The sequence below is a fragment of the Larus michahellis genome, chromosome 5 (genome assembly GCF_964199755.1).
Source record: "Larus michahellis chromosome 5, bLarMic1.1, whole genome shotgun sequence".
Taxonomy (NCBI): Eukaryota; Metazoa; Chordata; class Aves; order Charadriiformes; family Laridae; genus Larus; species Larus michahellis.
The window spans coordinates 45,742,025-45,762,620 of record NC_133900.1 but is presented as its reverse complement, the minus strand read 5'-3'; the positions used below and the strand labels follow the sequence as shown (position 1 = coordinate 45,762,620).

Below are 20,596 nucleotides of genomic sequence, written 5' to 3'. Positions count from 1 at the left end.
TTTCCCTCATTCCTCTACAAGGAGCGTGCACGCGTTAGGGCTCCCTGCTCTGCTCAGGCTCACAAGACAGGGATCTTCTGGTTCCTCTCTAACAAATACAAAACACAAATTTTTCCCTTTTAGAAAATCCATCAAGTGCATTTAACTACAGACGGAAGTATCACTTCCGGCTTTGGATGTCTCCAGCAACTCACTGCCAGAATCTGAGAGGTTACATTGGAGGAAACCACCATATTTTGCCTTTTTCTAATATTTTTCTTCTCTGCAGCCACTACCGGCCACTATTAAGACGGGCTCCTGGCCAAGATGGACTTTTGACTGACCCAGAACAGACACTGCGCCGTGCTCATCTCCAGCACAAACTACCTCTGCTCAATTTATTGTGGGGAGTTTTTTGGTTTTTTTGGGGGTTTGGGTTTTTTTTGGGTTTTTTTTTTCCCTTTTTTAGCAAAGGTCCAGTGAATTTTACCAATGAGTGAGCTATCCACAGGCTGCATCTCTGCAGAACCAGGCAAGCCCGGAGCACTTCCCTCATACCGGGACATGCAGCAGTGCACTTCCAAGTTTCCAGGAGACTGGAAGTCTGGCACACACCTGACCGCAGAGCCCCACGCACAGCTTGGCTTCAGCCCTGGCTCAGGAACAGAGGTTGCCACTTGCCTGCCCCAGAGCAACAGCAGCAAAGAAGCTCAAGAGGTCTTCCAACAAGTTGTCCCACGGCGAACTGTCCCTCCTGCCCAGCCAGGGCCACAGGGACAGGAAACTCCTGGATGGGCAGGAGGGAAGCTGGCAGGGCTGCTGGGGCACGTGGGAACAACTGTGCTCATGCAAGGCACGGGCTGCCCACCATGGGGGCTGCCCACCTCAGGGCTCAGCAGGCACGTGGGATCAGACAATCACAGGGTGACTTGGAGCTGTGCCCCCGGTATCAAGAGAAACCCGTTAATGGTGTTTGGGGATGGGAGGAGGCCCGCGGGAAGCACTGATTCCGGCTGCTTTCACACATTTAGTTTAATACCAGAGGAAAAAGGTTCTTGTGATCAAGGCGCGGAACAGACTCAGGAAATCTGGATTCTAAATACCAAAGTTTTTTTTCGTGTTTTCCTGTGTGACCTCTGGGCCGCGGAGGCTGGAGCAGAGCCAGAGGAACAGCCAGCTGCAGCATGAGACGTATGAGAACTGTGGACACAGCCCTTGGCTAACGAGAGGGCATGGCCATCTTGCACAAATATCTGACGGGCGTTAACCCCAGCAGAGCGACAGGGCTGTTTACACTCGAAGGAGAGGCTGGAACGACAAGCAGGGGAATCAAGTTAAAGAAACCCTTCCTGCAAGTACAAAGGAAACTGGGAAACGGCCACAGAATTTCACAGGGAGTTTAGAAAGCGCGGAAGGGTGAACGGTGCTGCAGCAGCCTGGGAACGGGTGACATGGGACACTTTCCCCTCTCACGGGACGGGAACTTACCGCCGTTCTTCCCGCAGAGCCCTTGGAATAACAGGATATAGTCAGAAACAAGCAAAATACTAGTCAATATCAGGAAGGCCTTCCTCACAGCGAGACCAGCTGTAGCTGGAAGAGTGTTTTTTTTCCATTTAAAAAGAAAACTACAAAGGCTGCACAGCTAATTTCTCCTTCTTTCCCAATCCTAGTTTTCCACATTAAACCTGAAGCACAAGGGACTTTTTCCCCCAACACGTACACACCATTTTTCCCCCTGAAGCACCCCCACGGAGCCCACTCTACCAAACAGCTCAGCAGCCGGCACTCTAATGACTGACAACCAAGCAGCAGGCGGTGGGGCACCGCAAACCCGCCCCGAGCTCCCATGGCCAGCATCAATGAATGAACTTACATCAAATTGCCCAATTTCCCCACAAACGCAGCAGTGATGGAAATCAAACCTGGGTGAATGAAGCAACATGAAGGAGTTGGCAATGAAGATATTTCCGGGAAGAACACATACTGAGGTTCTAATATCCAACTAGGGACTCGTTACAGTTTCACTGGAAAGCTAAAAACAGTTATGCAAAACTCAAAAATTTTTTAATTTAAAACAAGCCTACGATTAACCCCAAGAAGGACAGTAAGTTATTGGCAATTTTAAGCCTCTGCAGTCTATACAAAAGCTGCCAACAAAGAAAGGGGAAGAAGCCTCAATTTCAGGTCACTGAAAGCTAAATTAAAATATTAGAGAATGTTCAAGGTACTTGCTGTAGCATGGGCAGGCTCACAGCAATCAAAGCACACTCTCCCCTTGTGACTACAATGCCAAGGCTGGAGCCTGCCTTCATTTTCCAAAGAGCCTGTTAAAATACGCAGAAGGACTGGAGCTACGGCAGACAGTAGTGACTGCCAGTGATGCTCCACCAGAGCATCCCACTGAATGAAAGCTTCCCACGGAACGCAGAAACCCTACAGCTGCTGAAATAGGTCAAGAATGAGGGCAGAGCCACCTGCACCGCGTGCTGATGGAGCACTTCTGCCCCCTGAAGACACCTGCCCTCGAGAGATGCCAAACTTCAGCATCCCCCAAGCCACTGGCCAGGCGGCAGCCAGGGAAAAGCTGCAACAGCAGCAAGAAACACTCGTTCCCTCCAAGAGCAAGGCAGAGGAAAGGGATCCCAACAGCAGTGCCTGAAAGAGCTGGAGCCCAGCACCCAGAGCGTGGGGGGCCCTGATAAGCGCCCTGAGCCCCAGGGGAGCAGCCACTGCCACTGGAAGCGCCACACTGGAGCCAAAGCACGCTGCCGGAGCAGGCTTGCCAGGAGCCCAGCCTAGCTGGGGACCACTGTCCCCACAGCACTCGAGAGCTCTGCACTCCCTCCCGTTCCGGCATCCCAGCTTCCCATACCCACACGACGATGGAGGACACATCTCCGAGCCCAGAGCCCTGGCTTTTCCCAACTCTATCAGCAGGTCTGTTGTCTGCCAAAAGGCACAGTGCCTACCCATCCTCCTCCTCCCACCCCCACAGCCGTAGCGCTGTGGTCAGCAGGTGGGGGATGCGTGGAGGCTGCTTGGCTGCAGCGCTGGAGGGTCTTTACAGCCCCAGACCACAAGGAGGACATGAAACGTACCAACTCCAACCCTTTGCATTATTTCCTAAACCCATACTGAAATAAGTACAAACAAAAAAGCAAGAGTCTTTGAAAATGAGTTTGCAAACAGATGTAGGCTGAAACATTAAAATCACTGTTTTGCCAACCAGGAGGATACAATATCAACACTTCAAGGAGATACCATTTCTTAACGTAACAAAGTTACGTAGCACCACGCACCATTTTCTGTTTTCACTTCCCATTTACTACATGATCTTTGGATGAAAATTAAAACTTTACAGAAAGACAAGAAGCCAAGTTTACACAGTAGTTTTATTAGTTAACTGAAACTGCGTTACATGAGGATGTGTAAAGCTTTCTGTAATTAAAACACTTCGAAACAGTCTTAGGCAATCAGTGCAAACAAAAGTACCCGTAAGATGAAGCTGGCTGTTGGCTGCTAAAGCCCCTGTAGAACCAGTAGATTTCAGCCCAAAGCCTGCTCTATAGAGAGGAAAACTATTTATTTTTTTCCTCCCAAAACTCAGACACTGTAATTTCTGTACGAACTGCTGTTTCAACCAAACAAAATAACTACAATGAATAAATCTTTCTGGCACTTACAGAGGCTGCCGCAGCTACCAGAAACTACAACATCCCCTTTTCCACAAAAGCACACCCAATTTTCTGATTCATGTTAAAACTTTGAAATAAATTTACTGTTTAAACATCCTTTAATAAATTTAGTTTAGCAATTCATAGGAAACCGCAACCTTAATAAAGGCTACGGTCTCACCTCTTACTGCCTGATCCCCAGCTGTGCTCAAGGCAGCTCCCGCCCAGTTTTGTCTCACAACTACACACAATAAACCCCAAGCCTCTGATGGATCCCTGGCATAGTTTATTCCCAAGCCACATCACCTACTTGGCAAGCAGATTACCTGCCTCCGGACCCAACTGTACCTTTTAGAGTACCGACAAGAAAATGTCTTGTCATAAAAGGGCACTGTGTGCCCCAAGCAGGGACAGTTCTAGCACGTCTTGGTGATGAAAAGAAAAAGTCTCAAGAGCAAGGGCAGGCAAAGGCAGTGCGCTGAGCAGGGGCTGGGACACCAGGGAAGGGGCCAGCGCAGTCAGCAATAACGCCAGGGCACTCACTCCTCAGCGCTTGCATCCCAGCCCCTTCTCAGGCATCGAGGCATTTACTAGGCAATAACACGTACCGTAAAAGCTGCCTGTGTGTTTGTTCACAAATCCAATTGAGATGATCTCAGGAGAGGTGTATTCGCATGGGAGACCGAACTAGATCAGCTTGGGGCATAATTCACACATCAAGATCGTTCTTGCCCAAGTTTGGGGCAATCTTCATTCACCTGCAAAAAAGGTAGCAAACGTTATAAGTCTCCACACATAACACTTTATGGGTAACATACCGGTGTCGCACCACCCTGCCATCCCAGGGACACATCATGCACGCCATCCAGGTGCCATCCTGCATGCTGTTCACAGCCATAGCTTTGTTAGGACCCACAATGATTGGCAGCTGCTCAAACTCTCAATGCAACACACGTCACTAGAGACAAACTATCGTAAAATGGCCAAAGAATAGTCAGGTTAGAACATTCAGACTTTTTGCTGAAAACTGGGATAAGAAACAGCCCACACTCTGAGTAACTCGAACACTAAGAGCTTATTCAGTTTAAGCAAACTGAGCAGGAAGCTTAAAAACTCCCCACTATTTATTTAGGAAGAGCGAAATTCCACCTCATTGGAAGAGCAAAATATGTATATATTTTATATATACACACACATCTCCCCATGAAATTGCTTCAGCAAAGCTGCTTTTTGATTTATAATCAGCTTAGTTTTCCAACAAACTTGTGTTCAGAAAAGAATTTCTAAAGACGGCACTTCAGGGTTCTGCCTTTAGTGTGGCAATATAAATCCAGAGTGGGACTGCTCAGTTTAGGACTTTTTTTAATTAAACTCTAAGCTATGCATACTCCCCCCAGGTGACCTGAAAGTCAGCCTGGGTGCTTTTCTGTTCTTTCCTGAGAAGCGGAAAGATTGCAAGGAGAACTCTATCTGCTCAGTTCCACCTGCACAAGCCCCTTCATCTTTGAAGTTTCGTCTCGGTGATGAAACTCAACACTGTTCAGCACGACGGGCAGTATACGAAAGGCCAATTTTAGCCCCGTAGCTGGTGCAAGAGCTAGAGGCAAAACTCAGCTCCAGCTCCTGTCCTGCCACTGCTAGCAGGAGCACAATCTTATTTCTGTCTCCCAAGAGCCACCTATATGAGGCCAATAACATAGAGAAAAATCTGCTGAGCCATTAAAAACCTTAATTGAAGTTCTCCTTTGCAATGACATCCAGTAATGAACGACAGATACCGTGCTGTTACAGTGAGACTGAGGCCCACCACACCAACCAGTGCAGCCCCACAAATTCTTTGTGCTTTCCATGCGTCTTTATCCCAGCGTGTCCTATTTTATATTTAGACTGTGATCTTTTTGGAACACAGAGTATTGCTCGTCCTGTCCCCGTACACCTATGGCACAGGAACGTTCTTGTCTGCAGCTTGGGCTGCTGCAAACCACAGTAATGCAGGCACTTGACCCTCCCTCTATTCATAGAATCATAGGGTTGGAAGGGACCTCTGGAGATCATCTAGTCCAACCCCCCGGCCAGAGCAGGGTCACCTACAGCAGGTTGCACAGGAACGCATCCAGGCAAGTTTTGAATGTCTCCAGAGACAGAGACTCCACCACCTCTCTGGGCAGCCTGTTCCAGTGCTCTGCCACCCTCAAAGGAAAGAAGTTCCTCCTCATGCTTAAGTGGAACTTCCTATGTTCAAGTTTGTGCCCATTACCTCTTGTCCTGTCGCCGGGCACCACTGAAAAGAGCCTGGCCCCATCCTCCTGACACCCACCCTTTAAGTATTTATAAGTGTTGATAAGGTCCCCCCTCTGTCGCCTTTTTTCCAGACTGAAGAGACCCAAATCGCTCAGCCTTTCTTCATAAGAGAGGTGTTCGAGTCCCCTCATCATCTTGGTAGCTCTCTGCTGCACCCTTTCCAGCAGTTCCCTGTCCCTCTTGAGCCAGGGAGCCCAGAACTGGATACGGTACTCCAGGTATTAGAGGCATTCACCGCCTAAAATTAAGCATTTTAGCCTGTGTCGCTTGTAAACAACATAAACCAAGGCGTTTGAACCGACACTGCCTGATGATAAGAGACAGGGCTTGCAGGGGTGAGCAACACCTTTGAAGAGAAAGCAGAAAACACCCAAGCCTTATGTCCCCGCACCCCAGCGCTTGGCACAGCACCTGGGACATGACAGTAGCTTGCCCACTGAAGGCCACGCTGACACCCAAGCACCGAGAGAAGATTTTTTCAGGACTCCTTGCCTATTTAAAAAACAAACTGTCAGAACTGGGTGTCTCCTGCAATGCTACCGAACAGGTGGGGCTACTGGCTGTATCCAGGCTGCTGGAAGAGGGGGACGCAGCTGTCGACCCAGCCCAACCCCATGCTCGCCGCAGGGCACCCACCCTAATTTCTGAGGGAGAATCGATCCAAGGCACTAGGACCCGGAGGGCGGGCGCTGCGAGCCTGCGCCCTGCACAGCTGCACCACTGCACAGCTTCAGCCGCAGCCGCGCCGCAGCCGCACCAGGCAGCCACCGCTGAAGGACGCGGCGGCAGGCTCCAGTTGGTGTTCCCTCTACCATAAATGTAATGATCTTCTTTTTAGCTAAAGCCGAAACTCACGGGATCGCAATCGATACAGCCAGCAGTGCTGCCGGGAGATGGTAACCACGGCAACGGACCGAAAAGCAAAGGATGCTGCGGACCAGCCCCGGCTCCCTGGTAGCAGGAGGAGGTCAGTCGATTTTAGCTCATCTCCATCAAAAGTATTCATCCATTATTTCACAGCTGAGCACCCTTCCATGGCCATCGAGTCCCAGCCATCAGCGTGTCTATGTCTTTTAGCCTTCACTGGGTTTAATTATACCAAGAAAAGCCGATTTAAATATATGCGTGATCTGCTTTATTGCTCCAAGATTTAGAACAATCAAAACTGTTTACTCCTTGCGAGACTTTGATCAACTGCTGGAAAAGCAGCTGGTGCATTTCAGCATTTATACAACTGCCTTTGCTTTCTTTTCTGAGCAATTATCATCCTTAACAAACTTCTGCACTCGTTACGGAATTCCTGGCCAGCACGCCCCCTTTCCCTCAGGGGGCAGGTAACTGAGGGCACCTGCAGCAAGGCACGACGCCACCTCTCACCAGTCTGTGGTTGCGTTATCTGGGGCTGGGAGTCATTTTACAAGCCATAAAAAATAATCAATGAAAAACCCAGTAGAAGAACACTCCTCATTGTGCCAAGGGGAAGATGTAGCTGAAGAGCTGCATGCCTAGCTAAAACAGTCCCTGCATGTTTACAGTCCATTTTCTTCCTTACTGTCTTACATTCTTTAGGTATTTTTCAAACAAACAAGACAGACTTGCAAACTCTTTAGGAACGGGTGCAAAACTCCCCCACAATTCAGCTTCCACAAGTCCCCCTTGGGATTTGAGGCTTTATAGAATCATAGAATCACCTAGGTTGGAAAGGACCTTTCAGATCATCTAGTCCGGCCATCAGCCTAACCCTGACAAAAACCATCACCAAATCATATCTCTAAGCACTATGTCTACCCGGCTTTTAAATACTTCCAGGGATGGTGCCTCAGCCATTTCCCAGGGCAGCCTGTTCCAATGCTTATTTAACCTAATAATTTTTCCTAATATCCAGCCTAAACCTCCCCTGGCGCAACTTGAGGACATTTCCTCTTGTCCTATCACCTGTTACTTGGGAGAAGAGACTGACCCCCCACCTCGCTACAACCTCCTTTCAAGTAGTTGTAGAGAGCGATAAGGTCTCCCAAGCGTGCCTTAGGCGTGCCATATGCCATTATGAGCATACATGCGTTATGGCGCATTAGTACAACACAACCACCCAAAGAAAAGCCTCAGCTCCCAATGCTGTAGCTCCTGAAGCCTCCCTTCTATTAAAAATAAACAAATAAAAATTGCTCATTGCCCCCTCTCAAGCATTTTGAAGGAACTTAAAAGTGCCTTGCATTTAATTTAGCAAGACACCCTCCTGAGCGCCTGTGAAGTAGGTCACAGTCACTGTCTCATCTTCTTGTTTGGGAACTGAGGGAGAAAGAAAAGGAAAAGAAGAAACTGGTCCAAGGTCACGCAGCAAGACCTTGTCAGGATCTTAAAAAAACCGAAACATAACACCCACATCCTATTTAAAGACCAGCCCTTCCTGGTGAAGTCAATGGCTAATGTCAGAGAGCTCCACCAGGCATGCTCAGGGAACCTCTTGTGCCGAAGAGGAACGGACCGGGAGTTTTTGTCAACAAAAATGAAAAACAAAAAGCACCATGCTGAGTTTTGAGCTCATCTCTGCAATACTGCAGGATGCAATGAGTCCATGGGCAGAGAGGTTTCACTTGCAGGAGCTTATCCTGTCTGTGAAACCAGCCGTGATTTACTGAAACACTGTATTGTCAGCAAAGCCACAAAGAAAGATTTTATTTATCCAGAGGCTTAGAATCTGTAGAGGCTCTTATCTGGCAGAGCCGCTGGGTGCAGCTGGAGAAGACAGCCCCCCGATAGCTCAGCCACAACAGGACAGCAGCACGTCACCACCCTGTTTCTCCACTCTCACCCAAAACTTACTGCCTCAACGCAGTAAAAGACCCATTTAACAAGGAAAGCCTGGTGCAGGCGCTCAGCTCACACACACCGGGCAAATGTTTTGGGAAACTCCTCTGGGGAAGGCTGGCAGAGGGGAGAGCGGCGCTGGTGAGTGGGGAAGAGGGATTATGCTGGCGTCTCTGGGAGGGGAACACGGCAGCGCTGGGGCCAGCCTCCTCTCCCAAGGGTTCGCACCCTCTTGGAGCATGGCTTTGCCCCTGGAGCAAAGACACAGCTCTCTCCCTTTACAAATTCACCTCTCTGCACTGCCAGGGCACGGGACTGGCCCTTCCACCTCCCCAGCACAAGGCCACCGCAGACGTGGGGTGACACAGTGGCAGTGCCAGCGGCACGGAGCCAGGCAGTACCACCACAGCTGAGAGCAAGGGATGCTCCGTGACACGGTTCAAACACGGGGCTTGTGCCCCTCGCATTGCAGAGGAGAAAATTAATTCCTTCAGAAAAGTTCAAGACACTGATTAAACACAGCAATGCTAACTATCAGTGTTATACGTGGGCAGACACGCAGCTTTTGACGCGCACCCTACAACCTCGTGGACCACAAACTGAGGGACGTGGCCCAGTCTTAATTTGATCAGTCAATTATTCAAATATTCTGCTGACTAATGAGGGTTCCAGTTTGTACTCTCATGCACCCAACAGGCAGAATTCTTAGCTAGAACAGCTATACTGTATCTTTACTAGACTATATGGAAAAAAAAATATTTGGCCATAACAAATCTGCTTTCCTTCTTGGTCACTAAACAGCCATAACGCACACAGGCTAATTAGTCCATTTATCAATTATCCAAACGCTGAGTCGTTCCTGCCCCTCCTCCAAATCCAAATTATTCCAATCCAATAGCTAACCCCTTCGGCTTGTGCAACTCACGGTCCTTCCTAAATGCTATTTCTTAAATCTTCTCTTCATTTCTAACAACGTTTTGCCTCAATCTTAAATTTAGAACCAAAATTTCATCCGGATGGGGAAGATGCAGGTTTTCTGTACGAATTTCTCGTTCCCCAGCACAGAAACCTTCACAGATCAGAACAGCTCTGTGCGTGGTACACACTACTGGGAAGAGTTGGAAATTATGCTCTGCTCGGAAACAAGATTTTCTCCTGTTTCACAAATAAGAACCTACAGCTCAGCAAACATTTAAAGTTAACATTAAGGGTTACAACTGCAGAACAAGTTCTATCTTTATCATACTAGCAGAGGAGTTTCCACAGGCAGAGTGCATTATTATTTTCCTACGGTGCAGATTCCCTCATCCCATAGGACTCTGTCATGGAACTGTTCTGCCACACCCCACGCAAGAAAGCCAGCCACCATTTCTCAGATGGACTGAAGGTTTCCAGCACCACACTGAGGAAAAAGGTGAATTACACTGGAAACAAATCCAAAAAACTGCAGCTACAGACAACAGCTGATTAAAGTGAAAGACAACACTTACTGCTTTTTTTCTAAAAAAAAAAAAAGAGTTTAATGTGAGTGTCTCTGAACACAGACAGCTCTGCTTCTGTAACATTCCTCAAGGCACGCTGGTCTCTCGGACCTGCTCTCATCTGTTTTCACAATTGCTGCTGGAAATATCTGCATAAAACAGAATCTTTCTTTCTACAGAGGGCTCATGTATTAGTTACTGGTCTCAAGGCAACCGCTACCACTACCTGCAAAGGTTTCCTTCTTCCAAATGACCAGCCCCCCCCAGAGCTGGGTAATGCTGTCACGGCCGTAGATGCTTGTGCCACAAGAAATGACTGCTCAGCATTCCCCACCTGTGTTGCAGCCCCGCCAAGGGGGCTGGGGGCCTCCAGAGCAGAGGAGGGGGACACAGATTCTGTTTGCAGCACAGGCACTGCCTGCAGCGAGAGCAGAGGCAGCGCCACTGCGAGCCCCGCACCACCTGTGCGAACACGGTGCTGGCAGCAGGGACCCCAAGGTGGGGGGGCTCAGCGCCCACCAGGACGGGAGTTCCCTCTCCCTACAGAACCGCTCCCTGCTTCTGCAAACATTTAAAGTGAACGTTAAGGATTACGACTGCAAAAGGAGTTCTATCTTTACTGCACTAGCAGGGGAGTTTCCACAGGCAGAGCGACTGCGTTGTTTTTTTCCTACAGTGCAGATTCCCTCATCCCACAGCAGTCTGTCACGAAACTGCTGGGGGGGGGGGGGGGGGGCAGGGAACCTCGAGCTCCCACGGGGGGGAACCACAGACCCTGGACCAAACCCTGTTCTGCACCTGCAACTGCTCCCACCCATCATTGACCCCCCATGGGGGTTGGTGTCCCCCAGCACTGCCTCTGCCCCTCCAAAGACACCCCATGGGGTTTGGGGTCCCCCATTACTGCCTCCCCCTCCCCAAAGACATCCCACGGGCGTTGCGGTCCCCCACCGTTGCCTCCCCCCTCCCCCCGACAGACACCCCACGGGGGTTGGGGTCCCTCGGCACCGACCTTCGACCTCCGCTCCACTGGGGGGAGCGCCCCCACCCCAACGCCGAGGCCCCAGCCCACAGGAGGGAATGCCTCCCCTCCCAAGCACACACCTCCCATGGGGGGAGAAGGTGGCCGCCGCCGCCCCCCCCTCCCCCCGCCGCCACCCGAGCACCGAGGGGCGGACGCTCCGCACCCCAGCGCCGACACGACACAACGCCCCCCGCCTCCCATCCCAACATACCCTGGGGGGGGAATCCCCTCCCCGCCCGGCCAAGGCCGCGCCCGGTACCTGCCGCCCGACCGCTCCCCAGCGCCGCTCACCGGATCCCGCTCTCGGAAGCCAGCGGCCCCCGCCCGCCAGCGAGGCCCCCCCGCTAGGCCCCTTCGGGCTGCCCTCCGCGCCGCCGCACCGCCCGGCCACGCCGCCGGCCGAGCTTGGCGTCAGGCATGACATGGGGCAGCCCTCAGGGGTCAGAAGGGCGGAAGGGGCTTCCGGGGGGCGCGCATGCGTAATGAGGGGAGTGAAGCCGGCCGGGTGCGGGCGGGAGAGCACGCTATGGCGGGGGAGAAAGGACAAGAGGGCGGCGGGCCAGGCCGGGCCCCCGACGGGCGGCGGAGCGGCTCTGCCCGGCGGCGGGCGGGACCGGACCGGGCCGGGCCGGGCCGCAGCGAGCGGGGCGGCCCAGAGGAGGGGTAGGGCGCCTTGTTCCCGGTAGCATAGGGCACGGCAGGGCGGAGGCCGCCGGCGCCTATAACGGTGGAGCCGGGTCCCGCCCGCCGGGGAGGTGGGGCTGGGCCGGGTGGGAGAACGAGGAGGAAGAAGCGGGACGGGACGTGGAGCCGTCGGTAAGTGCTGCCCGGACCCCACCGACATGGCGGGGAGCAGGTCCCGGGAGCGGCCTGGGCCCGTTGCCACAGAAACGCCGCTCCCCCCACCCCGCCCCGCCTCCCCCCCGGCCTTCCGGTGGGTCGGGGCCCAGCCCCGGTCCTTAGGGCAGCGCGGGGCCGGGAGCGGCTCCCCGTCCCCACCGCGGGGGGGGGGGGGGGCAGGCCGGGAGTAGGCGACCCCCGTGGTGTGGCAGGGTCTCGGGGGTCTGTGCCGCCGGGCAGAGCCACGCCGCCGCCTGGAACGGGCGTTGGGCTGGCGGCGACCGGCCCCGGTATCGATCCCTGCGGTGACGGCCTGTGTCCCGCTGGTTGCAACGCTGAACCCTCCAGCGCGGCCAGTTTTCCACCCCCAGTTGCCCACGAAGCTGGCTCGGTTTGCCAGCCAGGAGGCTGTGTCCAGGGCCCTGCTGAAGTCCACGTCCCATCCCCACATTGCTTATCTCATCCGTCCACCCGGCTGGAGGGGCACAGTTTGCCCGTGGTCCATCCGTGACGGCTGCCACGTTTTCACCCACCGTGTGCCCAGAGGCGGCTTCCAGGAGGGTCTTTTCCCAGACCCCAGGGTCTGACCTGCCCACAGTCCCTGGCCCCCTTGGAGGCAGGGCTGATGTTTGCCTTTCTCCAGTTGCTGGGATTTCTGAAGCCTTCCCCATCCCAATTAACCCCTCCCCAGCAGCCCTGCTGGCTGCACTGGGGTGTTTCCTGAGTTTACGGAACCAGGAACTGGGATTCAGTGTTAGTCTGTCTGATGCTTTAGTCACCTCATTGAGATGCAGCCCCTCATTTCTTGCCTAATTGCAGGGACACTAACACAGTGCAATTACCTAAGTGTTGCCAGCCCCAATTAACACCATGATTAACACTTCTCCCCAGCTTCCCAGCACTGTGCTCTCTCGTCCTCATCCTTGGTGCTGCCACGGCCGGCTGCTGGTGCCCGAGCTGCCTGCCAGGAGGTGGTGAGGTTTGAAGTGTCCCTGTTGGCGAGGGGCTGCTATGGTAGTTTGTTTGTCGTGCTCCCTCCTCTGCTCTGCCGCCGGGTTCGGGGTATGCTGTGCCACAGGGAACCGTGCCGGTTAGTCCTCTCTGGTCGCAGTGGGATTTCCCGCCGGAGGGAAATCACCGTGCCGGTGCACAAAGCCAAACAAAACCGAAACCAGCAGCATGCAGCTCGCTGACCCCAGACAAGCCCTGGGCAGAGCAGACGCCCAGCCATGGGCCGTGCCGCAGTGCAGCCGGGCTGGGTGAGGCCACGCGCACTGAGGCAGGACTTTCTTAACCAATTTTGTAGAAATGGTTAAAGTGCACCCAAAATAAAGTTGGGCCCTGAGAAGTCACGGTGCCTGCTGGGGCCCGTGGGCAGCTCCGACCGTGCCCAATCATCCCTTTCCCCCGCAGCAGCCAGATGCCCAGGAGGAAGGAGGTGCCAGCGCTGGGCAGCCTCTGCCTGCAGAGTCTTGCCCGGCACATGCAGAGCATCTGGGTGAAGGACTACAGCGAGAACTACCTGGACGAGTACCAGTTCCGCTTCGTCATGGGCCCCTTTAATGACCTGGGTGAGACGTGGGGTGCGGGGACCCGCTCTGTGCGGGCAAAGAGGAGGATGGGCGAGCGGTGCCGGGACTGTCTCGCTGACCCCTGTAACGGTGGTCCCCCCACAGCCGGCAGCTTGGTGCAGGACCTGATCCGGCTGCTGGGCGAGAGCCGGCGCCTGACGCGGGCAGCGCTGCACCTGCTCCTGCTGCCTCACCTGCGGGAGCTGAGCCTGCAGCCCTGCCCCAGCCTCGCCAGCAACGCCATCGGCCAGCTCGTCACCCTGCGCTGCAAGGTCAGCAGGCTGAGGATGCCCACCCTCCGTGGGGCTGGGTGAGCAGGAACAGGGATACCCCCTCTCCATGGGGTTGAGAAGCGGGGCAGGTCATGCCCACCCTCCACGGGGCTGGGTGAGCAGGAACGGGGATGCCCACCCTCCATGGGACTGGGAGAGCAGAAAAGGGGATGCCCAACCTCCGTGGGGCTGGGGTAAGGGGGGCAGGGGATGCCCACCCTCCATGGGTGGGTGCAGGGGGGGCAGAGGGGCATCAGTGTCCCCTCCACCCCCCCCTGCTGAGGTGGCTCCATGTACTGATGGCAGAACCTGAGCTCCCTGGACCTGCACGGCTGCAGCCGGCTGTCGGTGGATGTGCTGGTGGACCTGGCGGAGGGGCTGCCGCAGCTGAGCCGGCTGGGGCTGGCGGAGACACAGGCCAACGTCCAGGTGCTGTCGGCCGTGGGCTCCTGCTGCCGGCGCCTGCAGGAGCTGGACGTGTCCCACTGCAAGAAGGTGTCCCCGCGTGCCCTGTGGTACCTGGCCTATGACCCACTGGCACAGTCCCTGTGCTGCCCCATGCTCCGCATCCTGCTGGCCCGTGGTCTGGAGCCTTCGGGAGACAGTGGCATGGTGGCAGCACTGGCCTTCTTGCTGCTGGCCCTGCCGCGCCTGGAATTCCTGGCCCACAGTGCTGTGCCGGACGCCCTCCACCTCCTCCACGGGTGGCAGCTGCACAGCACAGGGGACGCCGAGGGCTTCCCCTCGCTAGAGGAGCTGGCACGGGGGCGGGGGGCTGCCCTGGGGGGTCCCCAGCTCACCCTGCCCCTGCGGCGGGTGGAGGAGGTGGAGGAGCCTGCCCTGGCCACCATCCACGCCATCTGTCCCCAGGTCGAGGAGGCCTGCGTATGGCTCGGGGACAACCCAGGTCCAGCAGGTGGCTGGGAGCTGCTGTGCTGGGGCCACCTGGCCCGGCTGACCCTGGGCTGTGCCGGGTGGCAGGGCCGGGTGCTGGCGGAGGTGTTGCCGCTGGCACAGAGCCTAGGCCCCCGCTTGCAGACCCTGGCCCTGCATGGCTTCTGCTGCCAGGACGAGCTCTCCCTGGCTGCCCTGCTCGCCAGCTGCCCCAACCTTCAGGCCTTCAGCGCTGAGCTGCACCCCCCGACAGACACTGACCCCGATGGGGAGATCCCGGACGAGCCGTCCCACTGGGACACCAACCTGCTGCCCCGCAGCCTCCCCCAGCTCCAGAGCTTCTCCCTGACCCTGGCCAGCACCACGGGCACCTTCCTGGCCCGGCACGGGCTGGGGCTGCGTGCCACGCTGGCCTCGCTGCTGTGCCATGCCCCACGCCTGCGGACCCTCCGCCTGCTCAGCGTCCCCTTCCCATTGGACTCGGTGTTCGAGACGGTGCTGGCGGCACCGGGGCCGCCCCTGCTGGAGCTGCAGGAGCTCTCGCTGGCCGAGAGCTGGGTGTCCAGCCGCACCGTGCGGCTGCTGCTGGCCTCTGACAGCTGCCTGTGCCGCCTGGATCTGTCCCACTGCCGGGACATCCACCGGCGGGACTATGACGGCTTCCTGCAGGCTGTGCGGAAGCAGCGGCTGGACCTGGACATCACCTGGGAGTAGCCGGCACTGGTTGTACAAGGCTCTTTAATAAAGGAGTTACATCATGGGCAGTGGCACCGTCTATGCCCCAGCACGCCAGCTGTCCCAGCATGGCTGGGCCCTGTGGCCACTCTCCCCTTTTGGAAGGGGCTGCAGGGGCTGGCACATGTAGGGTGATGCCCCTCTGCTGCGCTTTGGGGTGCTGGCACTGCTGGGGTTGGCGCAGCTCCCGGCACTGGCTGCCGCCAGCATGGCGCCCACCCTGGCATCCCGCTGACAGCATCTGTCTATGTGTCCCGGGAAGCCATGGGGACATCAACATGGTGGCTGCAAGCGCCACGTGGCATAGCTGCTGCCATGTCCCCACGCAGAGCTGCTGCTGGCTCAGTGCCGGGGACCATCAGTGAGCCCCGTCAGCCGCTCCGACTCCTCCCAGAGCTTGCGAGCGAGGCCGGCGTCGCGGGCGGCCATGGAGGGTAACGCCAGCCCACAGTTGCTGTCAAAGTACTTGCCCGTGATGCCTGAGACCTCTTCTGAGACGGCGCAGTAAATTGTGCTGACGGCCCCCTGCTCTGCCGACTGCCGGGCAAAGAGGGGTGAGGAGGGGGCCCAGCCACCCACCCCGCCACCTCTGGGGTCGTGGGGCAGGGGTCCGTGCAGGATCGGGCCCCGTCACCTGCCCCCGCTCACCTTTATGAAGGGGCGGATGAGTTTGAAGAGCATCCGGACAGCCCAGCTGAAGTGGCGCATGATGCTGGTGCTCACCACGCCGGGGCTCAGGGTGTTGGCGATCACCCCTGCCAAGCCACACCATCAGCACCGCGCCGGGAGATGGGGCTGGAGGCTGCAGGGACCCCAGCATGGGCAGGGCCCTGCTCCTGCCCCAGTCCCTGCCTCCAGGGCCCAAATCCCTGGTTGCCATTCCACCTGGAGCAGCAGGAGCAGCCCCAAGCCTGGCCTCGGAGCCTGCTCTTGGCACCAGAGCCACTCCAAGGGATGCAGCCTTCCCTGGCCAGGGCTCTCCCACCCATGGGGTGGTCCCGAGGAGTTTTTACCAGGGTAAAGCAGCGTGGGGTGGTTGGGACAGGCCGATGTCACCAGCGTGCAATCATCCCTGAGAGCCACGTGGCGTAGTACGGCATGGCTCAGCAGGGTACAGCTGGGTGTTGAATGGCATGGCACAGCATCGCATGGCGTGGCATAGCATCGCATGGCGTGGCATGGCACAGCACCATGTGGCATGGCACAGCACGGCTCAGCACAGCAAGACATGGTATGGCCATGCATGGCACAGAACAGCCAGGCATGGTGTGGCACCTCTTGGCACAGCACGGCATGGCAAAGCGCATCTCAGCACGGCAAGGCACCCACCTGTGCCCTGCAGGCGCCGCGCCAGCTCGGCGGTGAAGAGGACGTTCATCAGCTTGGTGCTGTTGTAGGTGGCATCGAAGCCTCTGAGCCGCTCCTGCCCGGTGAGGTAGCGGCCATCAGCGGTGCCCGCGCTGTGCCGGAAGGACGAGACGTTGACGATGCGGGCGGGCGCCGATGCCTTCAGGAGATCTGCATGGAGCAGAGGGTGAGAGGGGAAAGGTCCCTTGGACCCCCCCAGCCCCGTGAGCCCTGGCGCTCACCCAGCAGCAGGTTGGTGAGCAGGAACGGGCCCAGGTAGTTGGTGGCAAAGGTCTTCTCCAGCCCCTCCGGTGTGATGGTGAAGGGCAGCCCTGGAAGAGGGGAGCACAAGGCACCGTGGGGCCAGGAGCAGGGCAGGCATCGTCCACCACAGCGGGACAGGGAGGTTGACCCCGACCGGGGCAAGGACGAGAGCGGCAGATGCCTGACCCTGACCCCGGTGCATACCGGTGAGGCCGGCGTTGTTCACCAGCACGTCCAGCCGCTTCTCCTCCCGCAGCACGGCCTGGGCGAAGGCACGCACAGAGGCCAGTGAGCTGGTGTCCAGCAGCCGCAGCAGCACCGCGGGGTTGCCGGTGGCCGCACGGATCTCCTCCACTGCCACCTGGCCCCGCTCACGGTTACGACATGCCAGGATGGTGCGAGCATTCCTGCGGGCCAGGTCCAGGGCCACACACTTGCCAATCCCTGCAGCACACAGAGTGGGCTGGTACCTGACGGGTCCCAACAGTGAGGGGTCCCTGGGGGTCCATGCTCCCGTCCTCAGGGTCCGGGCAGCTCTGGGAACAGGGCAAGGTGATGGAGGGGGACCCCATCCCGGGCAGCTCAGTCACTGCAAGGAGCCCAGCGCTGGAGCAGGGGGTGTCAGCAGGGGACAGAGTGGGGCAGGTACCCCGGGGCCAGGCAATGTGGGGGTGAAGATGGGGACAAGGCAGGACAGCCACTGCGGCGGTGCGGGAAGGAGCTGGCAGTGGCACGTCACTGTAGCTCAGTCGGTGGCTTAACCCAGGCCACATGGGCGGGATGGCTGCCACGGCCACCGAACCCACCCGGATCCGCTGTGCCAGCACCGCTCCACATCAGTGCTCCCACATGGTGGGAAAAGACAGGCACCAGGTGGGGACATCCTGTCCCTGGGCACAAAAGGGGACACCCCAGCCCTGACACACGGACCCTGCTGCACCCCTAGCTGCATGTGTCCCACTGCCCCCGGCTGTGCCAGCCCCAATCCCGTGCTTTGCAGCGGGATACAGGTGGGAGCAGCGACCCCGTCCCCAGCGCGCAGCTCCGTCTCCGGCACAGTGTGGTGCCCCGGGTGGCTGGCAGCGCGGTGGCCTGGGCTGTCAGCCATTAATCCAGCCAGGGCAGAGTCCAGCCGCAGAGGCTGGGCTGGGGCTGCAGGCATGGGGCTGCTGAGAGCCCAGCGAGGCAGAGCTGCTCGTGGGTAGAGGATGCCGGCCGATGTGGCTTGCCGGGAGCCGGCTCCTGGGCATGCAGTGCAGCGGCTGGCGGTCAGCAGGGTGCAGAGGATGTCGGAGGGCACCCGGTGAAAGCGTGCTGTGGGCACCGGGTACTGGAAGCGCATCGTACACGCCCAGGGACCGGCCACCAGCCACTCCTGCAGCCATTTGCACCACTAACACAGGGGCTGTGGTCCGGCAGATGGAGAAGGGGGACCCGCATTCCCTGTGGGCTGCCCCACAGCACCATGCCATCATACCGTCACCCACACACATGCCCCCGACCCCTTCTCCATGCCTGGGAAGCAGGGATCTACCACCTGCTCCAGCACAAAAGGAGAGTGGCTGGGTCCCATGTCCAGGCAGGACCCACAGCCTGGCACCCGTGTTCTGCATCTCCCCGGCACCATGGTCCTTCACACACATCCCCCAGCCCCACCCCGACCCCAGCAGCCCGTGCCACCAGTCCCCGCTCACCACTGTTGGCTCCGGTGACAATCACCGTCTTGCCAGTCAGGTCAGTGGGACACTTGCGAGGGTCCCAGGTGCGTCTCCTCTTGGCCCAGAGGAGCAGCCCCAGGAGCAGCGTGAGCAGGAACCAGCACGGGTGGCTGCAGACGCTCGGCAGCTCCATGGCTGGGGCGCGGGGTCCGGCTGGGGCACTGGGTGTGTCTGGGGGACAGAGTCCAGATGGGGCTGGAGGTCAGCCAAGGACCTTCACCCAGCCCGGCAGCCCTGGCATGGCACGGTCCCCTCCTGCCCCCCACGGTTCCCTCCTGCCCCCCAACCCTCCGGGAGCGGAGGGACAGCCAGCAGGAAAGTGGTTCACCGGGCTCGTACCTCAGGAGGGACAGAGCAGGCAGGAGGCTGAGCTCTGCCTCCCTTGTGCCAACCCGGGGCTGCTTGCCCACGCTGGCTGGGGTGGCCCCCACCAGCCCCAAGGCCAGCTGCTGCAGAAGGGGCAATGTCCACTAGGCAGACCCAAGGTCCCTGTCCTGCTGCATGGGGACACTCGGCCACGAGCCAGGGCTGGAGACATGGCTCTGCAGGAGAAGTGACCTGCTGGAGGGGTTTGCCAAGGCGGGGGGGGGGCACCATCGAGGGGCCCCGGGGTGCCAAGCTGCACCCAGAGCACATGGGGAGATGGAGGTTGCAGCCTGGGGGTGGCCACACAGTGGGGTGGGTGTCCAGGCAGACCCCTGCACACACTGTCCCACCGGAGCAGCCCTGACTCAAGGTCTCCATCCTCCCGACTGGGCTGGCAGCAGGTATGGATGGCCCTTCCCCAGACATGCTCCCGGTCAGCCCCTTCTGGGGATTTTAGTAGCTCAACCCAGGAATGGGACCAGCTTTTCCAGTGCTCCTGCAGCCTCTGAGCCTCTGGCGCTGGATGGGCAGCACTGGCCCCAAGCGATGGTTGGAGTTGATGATCTGAAGGGCCTTTTCTAACCTAAATCATTCTATGATTCTAAGCTGCTGCCATTCCCTGGCCGCGTAGCCTCAAAATCCTCCAGTGTTTCCCTGGCTCCTGCCCCGGCTGAGCCGTCCCCAAGCTCAGCTGTCCCTGAGCATCGCCACAGCCAAAAATGGGTTCTTTATAGAAAAAAAAAATGGGGGGCTTGCACAGCCAGAGCACTGCTGGAGCTGGCGAACAGCTCTCTGGTGGCTCAGCCCTGCCAGCCCTGGTGGCTTTGGGTGCAGGGAGCAGAGTTGGGGCCACCTGCCAGGGAGGCAGCCAGGCTGCTCCGCACAGGCAGAGTGGCTTGGAGGTGGCCGCGCCTCCGAGGGCAGGGACCTGGGCCAGCAGCGCAGCCCCGGGGACACAGGACGGTGGCAAAACCCCAGGGAGAGCTCATGCGTTAAAGCCACACACAGGTATTTCACCCCGCTAAATCCCTTTCATTTCTTGTTTGGTGGCAAATGAGCTGCAGGGTACGCAGCTGCGTGTGGTTACACGCTGAAAAATGTCCTGCAGGCTGTGGTGTGGCATGTGACCACCCTGGGTGTCCCCTGCCCAGGCGGTGGGCAGCCCCAAGGCACAGGGTGCCCTGGCTTCCCTGAGTTTTCCTTCCTGTCTTGCTGGCGACCGTTTCTTCCTCACCTCCTCTCCATCAGCAGCAGGGATCTGTGAAGGATGAGGAAGCAGCGGCCCTTCAGCCACTCCAGTACGTCCCCGTGGGCAGCAC

The 20,596-nt window shown here is 57.5% G+C and overlaps 3 protein-coding genes across 24 annotated transcripts in view; 1 reads left to right on the top strand and 2 right to left on the bottom strand.

Annotated features, from left to right (window-relative positions):
- DCTN1 (dynactin subunit 1) overlaps positions 1-11,641 on the bottom strand; it is an 86,432-nt gene extending 74,791 nt beyond the window's left edge. For 8 of the 22 annotated variants that reach the window (XM_074587065.1, XM_074587076.1, XM_074587068.1 and 5 more), the window contains exons 1-2: positions 11,482-11,614; positions 4,265-4,414 (exon numbers count right to left, since the gene is read on the bottom strand). The gene's annotated coding sequence lies outside the window, so the exon portion shown is untranslated. Of the gene's footprint in view, positions 1-4,264; positions 4,415-11,481 lie in introns of all 22 variants that reach the window. The other 14 variants (XM_074587075.1, XM_074587066.1, XM_074587072.1 and 11 more) reach the window with 5 other exon arrangements.
- Positions 11,642-11,745: 104 nt separating this feature from the next.
- Positions 11,746-15,649, top strand: LOC141744141 (uncharacterized). Its single transcript, XM_074589474.1, has 6 exons — positions 11,746-11,933; positions 12,026-12,086; positions 13,002-13,084; positions 13,524-13,681; positions 13,787-13,953; positions 14,260-15,649. Exons 1-6 carry the CDS (start codon positions 11,746-11,748, stop codon positions 15,559-15,561), a joined length of 1,959 nt encoding a protein of 652 aa, XP_074445575.1. The 3' UTR covers positions 15,562-15,649.
- LOC141743287 (retinol dehydrogenase 12-like) lies at positions 15,569-19,082 on the bottom strand. Its single transcript, XM_074587097.1, has 6 exons — positions 18,888-19,082; positions 17,398-17,637; positions 17,172-17,261; positions 16,912-17,100; positions 16,231-16,337; positions 15,569-16,119 (listed from the first exon to the last, which is right to left on the bottom strand). The coding sequence occupies exons 1-6, from the start codon at positions 19,042-19,044 to the stop codon at positions 15,925-15,927; spliced, it is 978 nt and encodes a 325-aa protein (XP_074443198.1). The 5' UTR covers positions 19,045-19,082; the 3' UTR covers positions 15,569-15,924.
- Positions 19,083-20,596: the final 1,514 nt, after the last annotated feature.

Bases quoted from the DNA above. Each gene is read 5' to 3' on its own strand.
- LOC141743287 (XM_074587097.1), bottom strand. From the start codon at position 19,044: ATGGAGCTGCCGAGCGTCTGCAGCCACCCGTGCTGGTTCCTGCTCACG. The intron at 17,101-17,171 runs GTGAGCGCCAGG...TGCTCCATGCAG, and splicing joins GCTCACCAACCTGCTGCTGG to ATCTCCTGAAGGCATCGGCG. The intron at 16,338-16,911 runs GTGGGTGCCTTG...GTGGCTTGGCAG, and splicing joins GCGGCGCCTGCAGGGCACAG to GGGTGATCGCCAACACCCTG.
- LOC141744141 (XM_074589474.1), top strand. From the start codon at position 11,746: ATGCGTAATGAGGGGAGTGAAGCCGGCCGGGTGCGGGCGGGAGAGCAC. The intron at 13,085-13,523 runs GTGAGGTTTGAA...TTTCCCCCGCAG, and splicing joins GAGCTGCCTGCCAGGAGGTG to CAGCCAGATGCCCAGGAGGA. The intron at 13,954-14,259 runs GTCAGCAGGCTG...TACTGATGGCAG, and splicing joins TCGTCACCCTGCGCTGCAAG to AACCTGAGCTCCCTGGACCT.